This window comes from Papaver somniferum, chromosome 10 (assembly GCF_003573695.1).
Source record: "Papaver somniferum cultivar HN1 chromosome 10, ASM357369v1, whole genome shotgun sequence".
Classification (NCBI taxonomy): Eukaryota; Viridiplantae; Streptophyta; class Magnoliopsida; order Ranunculales; family Papaveraceae; genus Papaver; species Papaver somniferum.
This window is the reverse complement of record NC_039367.1, coordinates 54,538,511-54,549,525: the sequence shown is the minus strand read 5'-3', so window position 1 is coordinate 54,549,525 and position 11,015 is coordinate 54,538,511. Positions and strand designations below refer to the sequence as shown.

Sequence of the window (11,015 nt, the reverse complement as noted above, 5' to 3'; positions counted from 1 at the left end):
AGGTAAGTCCATCCACTCTTTGTGCTCGTCCACCTCTATCCCATCGATCTTATACAATTCGCAGCGGTCCTCGAACTGCTTCCGTAACCTCTTTCCTATCTGTGCTGTAAGTGAGGGCCCTGCGGCTTCAGAACACGAGATGGTGTTGATTGTGCGGTTCCCTTCTGGAAGTTGGACTGGCTTGGTTCTTTTGGATCTATCCTCGGCGACATCCCTTCGTATGTAATGTTTGAGCTCGCCAGCATCAATCAATTTTTGGATCATTATTTTGAGGTTTTTACATTTTTCGGTCTGGTGTCCGTTGAAGCAGTGATATTCACAGTAGTCTTTAGACTTCTCGGTTCTTGGGGGTTGTTTTCCCTTAGACCATGGCCACTCCAGATTTTCCCTTCCTTTGATCTCTCGCAGGATCCGAGCATAGCTAGCATTGAGCTTCGTGTAAACTTGATCTTCAAATTTTCGGTCGTCTTTTCGTCGTTCATCCTTTCGTTCCTTCATGTCTTCGTGAGGTCGTTCCACTAAGCAATTCCTTTTGGCCCCATTGGTTTGTTCTGCAGAATTGGTACGGTGAGACCTCTCCGGGTACGCCCTCGGGTTTTCACGCTGGATTTCTTCAAGACGAGCGTGCTTTTCAATAATTATTCGAAGATCTCCCTCTGTCTTAGGCACGCTTCCATGAATCTCAACAAATAGTGGACTCATTCGGTCTAATCCCCACTTGTAGCAGTTGATACTTACCACTGGGTCCACACTTCCTATGGCTTGGCAGATCTTGTGCCATCTGTTAGTGTATTCCCTCGTGGTTTCCTTGTAGCCAATTGCCAGTGAAAAGAGCTTATCCATTCCGGTGTTACGTGGAATAGGGGTGTTGGCCAGGCGATGAGCAAGGGGCGTGGAGTTAGCCTCTCTCATGACCTCTTCTAACCTTCCCCCGCCTTGTCTACTTTTTAATTGTCTGATCTCTGCCATCATTTCATCACGCAGCTCTTCCATCGCGCGGTGGTGCCCTACGATATTCTGCTCGTGATAGCCTGACTCTCCGTCGTTATAATCCGGGTAGGATGCGCTACTTCCCCTAGCCGCGTTTCCAGTAGCTGCTACGATGACTCTTCGGTCTCGGTTTGGTTCTGGTGCCTTTGAATTTGCTTCATCGAGTTGTTGGCTTGTCTTTGTGCTTAGGGAAATCCGGTCTTTTAAATCCTGATTTTCTCTGGCCAGCAGAGCTATAACATCTGCGTAAACCTTCTGGCTCTTCTTCAATTCTTCGATCTCGGCCATCAATCGATGTGATTGGTTTGACCCCTGATTGGGAGTCCCAGCTCGTGCTACTACGGCCATGGTGCCGCCTTCTTCTATGGTTTGCACTAAAGGTGGGGGAGGTTCAGCTTCGATTGTTGGCATTTCCAAATCGGGCGGAGTGACCATCGGTGGTGTTAGAGCCGCCGGCACAGTTTGATTCTGCTCGTTTGTTGATGGCATTCCGAAGGTTGGAGGGTGCACGGGTTGGTGTGTTCTGGATTCATCCACCCTTTCTTTTGGTTGGTGAAATTGATTCGTAGCAAAAGTTTTGCTGGCTTCCGCAGCCTTTGGGGCTGCCGCTGCCGTACTATACTTTGTTGCCGCTGCTCTGAGGGCCACGGCCACAACGGAGTTAGCGTTCATAGGCGAAGTGATTTCCGCAGTGTCCTGCCTCTGACTGGTCATTTTGGTTTTGTCTCCTTTCTGCTTGCTCCGGGTGATGACCGGGGTTGTCCTTGGTGCTTCCTTTGACGAGGCTTTGGATTTTCCTGCTTCCTGCATCTTTTCCATCGTGGGTCCTTTTGTCGTTTTCTTTTTGCACAAGGGAATTTCAAACAGCGAGAAACAGAAGTGTCCATGCGGATCGGGTTAGTTTACGAAATTCCTTACTCCAAGACAGGGAAAAACTGCCCGAGGGCCACAGAGAATTTTTTTTTATTTAAAAAAGCGGGTTCATTGAAGGTACGCGGAAATGTGAAAGGATCCCCTTGAAAATGCACGTAAATCTTTTTGAAAATTTTCGAAAACCCATCGGAAAGACAGGTCCGTACGAGATCTAAAAAAATGTAAATCCATGGATCTAAGCAATAAATATTTTAACCAGTTTAAATTCCTTCGACAGATACTGCCAGAGCTATCGAAGATAACAGGTGCGTTTTTGAATACGGTAAAGTTAACAAAAGATAAATACTGTTAGAGCTAATGAAGTAGAGCAATCATATGCTAATTTAATATGAGATCACAGGATACGATAAATCTTTTACCGGGACGAAGTCCCTGTTTCTAGTGCCAAATTGTGAACACATAAATCACGCAGGCATCAATATATTCACAAACAATGTTCGCACTCTAGGTACAGACTCACACTGATAATACAATTGTATTGATTCCTTGGCTCAAAACCTTCGGGTTTATCATAGCCTCATCCAATAACATCGCGAGGGGCGTTTACGCAGGGGAAGATAAAGAAAACGAAGTATAAAAATAAAACTCATGAAGCGTTAGGCGAATATAAAGTGCTGAAATATAAATAAGACTGGGATTTACGTGGTTCAGCACTAAGGCCTACATCCACGGGGTTGTTGTTTCACTATGTACTTGATGGTTACAGAGATAGTCGAGTGACTTTGGAGTTTACATAGGTCTGTGTATTGTAAAGGACAAACTTACACTCACAATCTTTCTCTCTCTTTCTCCCCCTGATTCTTCCCCTCCCCTCACTCTTGGTGGAGAGGGGGTATTTATAGGGTTAGAGTGTGGGACCCATTTCTGAGGGCCGTTGGAACCTTATCTTCTTGTGCTTTGTGTCCATCACGCGGAGGTCTTCGTTCATTGCTTGATCACGCAGAGTCATCCTCGTTCGTTCCACGGGCTGATCGACACGTACACTGCTCAGAGTGTTTAATGCGGGTAGTTGAGGCACTGCTCGTGTCAGACAAGTGTCTTCTGCCCCTGTCATGTCCATGTCAGTTCACCTTCTCTCCACCGTTGATCTTGGCTTCTTTTGGGGATGAGATAAAGTAACTCTTCGGGAGTTATTTGGTGCTCCGCAGTACATCATTTTTTCGGTACATCTTAACTTCTGCCCTTAGATTTGTTCGGGCAAGGATCCGACGTCGACGGGATGGGCTTCTTGGCTATGGGTGTGTGTCATCATGTTTTGATGACTTTGTCCGCATGCTCTCCACGTATCTTCCTATATACACGTGTTTGATGATGAAATATGTAGACACATTCTTCAAGAATAATCGAAGTCATAGTTCGCCATAAGGTAATTTTTCACTTGTTTGTTTTCCACTAGACAATTCTTAGTTGTGATTGTGACACTGTATTGGACTACAAAATGGACTTTGAAAACAGGTGACCAGAAATGTTTTTGCATTCATAGCTGTGCTACCAATAATTCTAGAGAGAAAGAAAAGACGCTGCGGGACGATGCTTAATTCTAGAGGAAAAAGAAAAAGAAAGGCCATACTGGATGATGACCTCCCATTATCTGAACATCAAAAGGGTCATGGATTTAGTTGGCACTTGATGCTCTTCAAAAGACCTATTTTCTCACGTCTTTTTATCATCTTCACTCGCCAACACACTTTGAGGAATAATTGAATCAATTCCCTCCATGTTCCTCTGTTATTATTTAAGATTTGTTTTCCTTGTTCTTTTCTATCATAGACTCATAGCTATAAAATTAATACTAATAGAGTACATAATAATAGGTAGTGTTCTTTGTTTGTGACCAAACACTACTTTTTTTAATCAAAGCTCTCATAGAGATTCAAAATGTCAGAGGTGAAGCTGACTTTTATCGGGTTACGTCTCAGGATGCTGAGCCGATATTGTAGTGCTACAGTGACCGTGGGAAAATCAGTGAGAAATCCCGAGGCGCTAATAGAAATGGGTCCCATCATCACCAGTGAGTCCCACCTCCTATTAGTGCCACGGAATTTCTCCCTCGTTTTCCCACAGTCAACTAAGCATTGTTGGAGCCAATATGGTCCCAGCAGAAGAGGAGCGAGCCAAGTGTAAAAGAAAAGAAAATCATGTACAGTGTGAAGCAACAGAGATAGGACTATATGATCACAAATTCAAAGTTCAAACTATATCCAACTGATCATTCAAATTTACATCCTTGTCTTCACTGTCCACTGATTCAAATGAAAGGTACAATAAGAGATCCAATCAATCCTGGCGATAATACATTTTAATCATGGGAACTCGGCAAAAATTTGGACTAATAATCTAAACTATCTAGTCCGAGGAATCACTTTGAGATTACAACATAAGACGAGATGTACATGCTCAAAAAACCCAAGGCAGGCATTTGGGAAGTAGCTATCTTCTCAGATGGAGTGATGCAACAATGATTTTATTCGGTACAAGGTACAATCGTTGAACATTAGAAAAATAAATCTGAATCTTGATTACAGCCCTCAAGGAAGAATAGGAGTCCGCTAAGAAGCCCAGTTGATGAACTGCACGAGTTGTGTCATGTTGGTGGTTGCCATGTCCCTGGTTTGTAGGATTTGCCAGTTCCTGTTGGTTCTGTAGACCTGAAATACGTGTTTAACAGGTGAGCATTAGAACCCGTGAACTAGATAGTAAATTAAGTATTGACAAGTCCTTTGCTAAGTTTAACATAAACAATTTGCTCTGCAGTTTCGCGACACTATTAAACTTTTCAAAGACAGCCTATGAAAGTAGGCCAGTTGCCAAGGAGCATTACAATGAAAGTTCCAATACAAATATAAGTGTAGTTACAATCCAACAAAATCGAGAAAAGTATGATACTGTACAAGGTGAAATAATACTGAACCCCGATCTTTATAACTATTTTGGAAATGAATGAGTTACCGGGGTAAAAGTAAAATATATATCAAGGAACCAGACAGCAAATGACCCACATTGATGTAATTTTAAACAAGAAGAATCTACTCTTAGGATGAACGCGTACGGTCTCGAAACAACTAACACCCAACATTCCATATATATCATATGTACTCAAATATATTAACTGTAAGAAGTTCATGGTGGACCCACCTGGAACTGTCGGTGTTATCATCAGCTGCATTTGTTTGTTCCTTTTTCCCACCTCCTGTCGAATTAACACCATAGTGAATATCGTTAACATATACCATAACCAGTCAGTCATATACACTTATCATTGCAATATCAGCAAAAGAGAAAACAAACCCATCAGCTTTTACAAAATTATTTTGAAGATTTCAATCAGATTTTTTCCCTTATACACAACAAAAAGTAGTAGTATGGCTGCGCTCGTGCTTCTACTAGTGTTCGACTTGGGTTCAACTTATCCAATCATGATAAAAAGCCAGAAATTACAAGCTGAAGGTGTAAAATGTCACATTTTCTGGTAACCAGTCAGTCTCTCAAGTGTTAAGAATATTTGTGGTTCCAAATCAATGCAGCTTTTAGTTTTGCTCTGGGTTGGATGGGTATGGATGGTTGAGAAACAGACATATGATTTTAGTTAGATGATTAAGGAGTGGAGAATACGACAGCACCTTCTCCAGAAGAATTTGGAAACTGCCGAATGAAACTCTTCAAGTCGGGACCTCCAACTTTATCTGCTTGCAATCAATTGTAATATGATAATCAATTGAATGCTAAACATAGAATGAACTATACAAATGGAGTAAAATAAAATATATAATGTGTTAAATGAGCCTTTTGTTAAAGTGACTAACCAGTGCTTACGCTTCGTTTAATTTTCCCCTCTTTGGATTTCCTTTCCTCCTCTTCTTTCTTAAGAGCTTCAAATAAATTATAAATGTAATCTATGTAAATAAATATCACAAGAAATTCATCTATATTCCTGTAACAGTTCAATTTAAATGATCTTGCTGGCAACATAAATCTACAATGTTCAGCAAAAAGGTATAAAAAACTAAAAAGAAGGAAACTAAAAAATGCCGACATGAACATGCAAAACTAAAAATGTTTGCGCCTTCATTCGAAATGTTGAACCTGTCTTACATTTTAACAAGTGTCCACCTTAGTTTTTGTCGTAGTTGGGAAATGTAGGCCAGAATCAGAAATTATAAGAACAATTTTAGTGGACAAAATCAGGGAATTTTTGCTTTCACCTATTTCTGAATGCAATATGTAACAAGTAACCATTATTTTCTCGATGGTCAATCACCTGGAAGGTCAATAGGTTAAAGGTATGTCGAAAAGATAAAAAACAGTCTCTGCATGTGACACCTTGTTTTTGAATGTAGCTATTTGGTATTCTACCGATTTCATGGAGTTTATGGAAGAACTTTAACTTTTGATTTGTATTTCATTGCAGTTGTAAAGAGTTGTTTCTCCTGTGCTAGATGATCCTAAATGTTCTCTATTTTCCAATCCACTCACATGAACCTTACAACCTTAATATGTGCATCGAGAAATATTCCCAGAATCAGATAATGTTTGACTACCCTACGTGGCTGCGTGATACAATTTAAAGAACCAGAATGTATCAGTCAAGCACTATATCTTCGTCCTAAAAGTTTTTAGAACAGGAAAATACATACTGGCAATATTAAGTTTAACACGTTCACGCCTTGCCTCCAGATCAGCCATTTCCTGGAAAATGGTGATAAACAATCATATAACAAGATACACAAAGGATTTACTAAACAAATATATATAGACATGCACGTTTCAATGCGGCACATTCCTACACACATAGAGTTTGTTCAAACTTAAGTAATTGCTAAACTCTTAGAGTTGCTGAAATATTTTTAATGGTTGAAAGCTAAAAGTAAAATTAAAATTCACCTGAACAGTTAAGTTAACTTAGCATCACTTTTCACATTCAGACTTCAAATAAAAAGACAAAAGTCTTTCTGTTAGTTAAAACTCTTGGAGACCATTATTTTTAGATTTAACCTGCTCTGTTCATTAGGTATATTTAAGTGATTGACATAATTAGTTTCTATTACTTTTATCTGAAATCTGAAAGTGATACGCGGCAATGAACCAAGGTAATAGCTTAAGAAAATTGAGATCTTAGTTTCATTCGATTAGTCCTCAGACCTTGATTTCATGCTCGCACAATGCTCTAGCTTACGTATGATCACTCCACTGAAGTAGATTTTTACCAAAACTGGCAAAACTTAATAACTGATTTATCCAGAAGATCCTGACAGGGTTTGAAATTCAGTTCTGACAAGAAAGCCTTAAAAATGGAATGACAGATGAGTTGATTAATGTGCAGAATTGTAGAACGAGGAAGAGATGGTAGCCTGGTTTGCCAATAACACGATTCAATTTACTAGGTAGGAAATGAGAATCATAAATGCATTTTTCTAATCATCATTAGCCTATATTTCTTCAAGTGAACCAACTTTTTGAGTAACAATATGTGAAATGTTATCGAAAACAATCCTGGAAGAGTCATAGTTTAGTTAAGTGAATTCAACCACCAATTCTTCTCCCCGTAACCTTTACCGACATCAATTGGATGTGCTACCTAAAGCGGTTGACTTAATAAGGTGTGTGTACCTTTACTATCATGAAAAGCTTTAAAAGGAGAACACTCTACTAGGTTGGGAGAGATAAAGAGAAAAACAATAAAATTGCAACTTACCTGATCAGTTGGAGCTTTCTTTCTTTGTCCATTCAACCAGCAGATCCACTCGACTACAATGACCAAAAACACTCCCACATGTTAGAACTATGTAACAGATGAAATTCTTGTAATGAAGTTGCTCAAAATATTTATCGATAAAGCAAAAGTAGGCATTGTAAAAATAGAAAAACAAAATAATTCTGTTAGAGCCAAAAGCTTACCTGGAATGGAGGTAGGGTCATCCTCTGCTTTGAATTTCACCCATCTCTTTTCTTTCACTAGTGTTCAAAGGGAGAAGGAGCACACAAATAGTCTGTCAATAGCGTATTTAACTTAGGTATCTGTCACATGGACATCAAGAAAATACTGTAAAGATACTACTACTGCCCCTTCAATCACTACAAGATAGCCTTTAAACAGCACAACTATATAAGTTATTAGGTTCTCCGTGTCCAACAGAAGCAAATAAGTTTACTATTATATGTTGCACATCATAAATTATTGATGTTTCAAAGATCAAGCAGCAATCAATAACATCAAATGGATGTACGAACTGTTTGAGAAAGATAATTCAAACAAATAGAATTTATGAATTACTGTATAAACATATCATGCAAAATTGACAAGAGCTTCACTGGGAACAATTACAATTCACAAAAATATGTGATATATCTACACACCAACGAGAATCATAAAAAGCTAATTCATATAGACTGTTAGGCCAAGGATTTTATCTCCATTTACCTAACAGATATGCTGAATGAATGCTTTTAATATGCCTCGTCTCCTAGGTATCCAATCTCCAGTAACAATATTAACTAATTTCATCAATTAACCTAAAGTAGGAACCTAACTTTCTTTTATTTCCTCCATAATGTATACATCATTCCATAGGATATCACTAAACATCAACAACCATGTAGACCAGTTACAGATACAAATGAAAGTAGTTAAACCAAAGCAATTATAAACAAAATCAACAAACAAATGCAAAACAAAAGCACCAGGCCGCCGCACCCAAATTCAATACAAGACATATAAATGAAGAGTTGGAGAGAGAGACCACTTACTGATTCCATCAACATTTTCTTGCAGAGTAAAATATCGATTCCCTGCTTTATCAACTCCGGCGAGATTTCGAGAGGTACAGAAACCGGTTAACCTTGAGAAAAGCTTCGACATTCTTCCCTCTTTTAACAAAGCTATTCAACCGATAATAGATCCGTTTCTCATCTCTTGAAACGGCAGATTGAGAAAAATACAACCGAGACCAAAAGAATGTTTCTGATTTCTAGCTCTGATGGGTTCTTAGAACACCGACTGTAGTCTGCCTGTATATCTCTTTCAGGTTTTTCTTCACGGGGAAAAATATATTTATTTATTTTTTTGGGAATATTTCGATTCAAATCGGGGAAATCCATGATGGAAAAACAGTGTCACAGACTCACAAACACCTTTGTTATGAACGATTTTATGGGACCATGGTTTTTTTGAGGGACCATGGTTTTATTTTGGGTAAAGATATTAGAAGTAATCTAAGTCACCCCTTATCTGGATATTTATATTAATACTTAAATTACCCTCCTGATTAATTTTGGGTGATGATTAGTTAGTGTTAATAATAGTTAGCGTAATGATTAGTGAGATGATTAAGTTAAAAATAATTAGTGAGATTAAAAAATCAGATGTTTTTTTAAAGAAGTAGAATTATTGAGAGAGTAAAGTTAGAGAAGATGAAGAAGTAAAACATGAAAAACGATGGATTTACCAACCACAACTGGAGGAAGGGTATTTGGATACCCAGGTGTGCTTCAAACTTAGATAATGTTGGTTGAATTGCTCCAAACTTTCAAAAAAAATGAAAAATTTTATGTAGATTTGGGTCAGTTCGGTTACCATATGTCAAGAACATGTAACCGAACACACCTAAAAGTATAGTTCGGTTACGTTTTCCAAACACGCAGGTTACCGAACTCGCTCGTTAATGGAGGTTTTGGTCGTACAGTGTAATGTTCGATTACCTAGGATAAAATGGTAGGTAACCGAACACTGAACTTAAAAATTTATTTGGGTACATCTTGTGTGTTTGGTTAGTTCGCAAACTTCAACGCAACCAAGTTTCCAACCGAACTGCAGGTTAAAGGTAATCTAGTGTTAGAAGTTCGGTTGGTTCGCAAACTTCAACATATTTTGCGAATCAACCGAATTGGGCTTATATATGCATATATGCAATTAGGCAAACGTTCGGCTACTACGAAAGTTCGGTGATATCCTTATTTTGCGAAGGAACCGAACTTATGGACTTATGTTGTTCTAATACAAGGAGTTCAGTTAAAAGTATTTTTTACGAATCAACCGAACTCTATTGGCCAAGTTCGGTTACTTTGTAGTTTTAAAAATTTTTGCGAAAAAACCGAACTCTATTGCCTAAGTTCGGTTATTTTGGAACTCAAGATAGTGGCCACAACAACACAATTCGGTTAGACTGGATTTGTTTTTTTTTCGGTTCTAAGGGTGAAGTTCGGTTACCTTGTAGTTTTAAAAAATTTTGCGAAACAACCGAACAGAGAGTTCGGTGACTTAGTTTTAAATCCAATAGCACCGAACTGTTCTTCGTGTTCTTCATTTTCAAGAAGTTCGGTTAGTAAAACCCTATTTTTGGAAAATCGGCCTAACCGAACATGGCTCTGTAACTCCTACTAAAACCCTATTTTGATGATTTCTATTCGATTGAAGCAATCAAAATCAAATTAAAGTGAAGAGTTTGTTGGAAAATACCTCCGGAGTGGTCTCATGTCAGAATCAGGCTGCGGCTGGCGTCTTTTATACTCGATAAAATTATCATGTAACAGAACTTAATTGTGATTGCATTGATGTTGTTACATTTCTTAAATAGGCGGTGGTGGTGGTGGTGGTGGGAGGAGGTGGTGGTGGTAATCGGTGGTTGGTGGTGGTGATAATCGGAGGTGGTGGCGGTGGTAATCGGCGGTGGTGGGAGGTGGTGGTGGGAGGAGGTGGTGGTTATATATATATATAGGTGGTTATTAGGTTGGTTTTAAATTAAATTAGGTTAAGGGTAGGTTAGTCATTTCAACGTTTTGAGACACCCCTTATCACTATAGGGAAGGTGGCCTAATAAAACCATGGTCCCCCAAAAAAATCATGGTCCCCAAAAAATCGTTCTTTGTTATGGATTTTGGGCTACCATTGGATTCTTATTGTAGAAATTGACGTTTAGTCCCAAAGCTAGTGGGCTTTGGACGCTCTAATCCAGCCTCCCCAGGCCTGGTACGCGGAGATCCAAACGTCACATTTTATAAACGAGTTAATCATTTTTTAGCGATTCAATCCAAAATCACATTTTTCTAGTCACGAAAATGCCCTTTAAAGGAATCATACACTTTTCTATTCTATTTTC

General features: G+C 38.9%; 1 protein-coding gene across 1 annotated transcript; it reads right to left on the bottom strand.

The window, feature by feature from the left end:
• Positions 1–4,085: 4,085 nt before the first annotated feature.
• On the bottom strand, positions 4,086–8,952 carry LOC113317167 (NADH dehydrogenase [ubiquinone] 1 alpha subcomplex assembly factor 2-like). The gene is made up of 8 exons (XM_026565291.1): positions 8,668–8,952; positions 7,819–7,875; positions 7,616–7,668; positions 6,558–6,609; positions 5,727–5,792; positions 5,544–5,606; positions 5,059–5,113; positions 4,086–4,571 (listed from the first exon to the last, which is right to left on the bottom strand). The coding sequence occupies exons 1-8, from the start codon at positions 8,777–8,779 to the stop codon at positions 4,508–4,510; spliced, it is 522 nt and encodes a 173-aa protein (XP_026421076.1). The 5' UTR covers positions 8,780–8,952; the 3' UTR covers positions 4,086–4,507.
• Between the last annotated feature and the right edge of the window lie 2,063 nt (positions 8,953–11,015).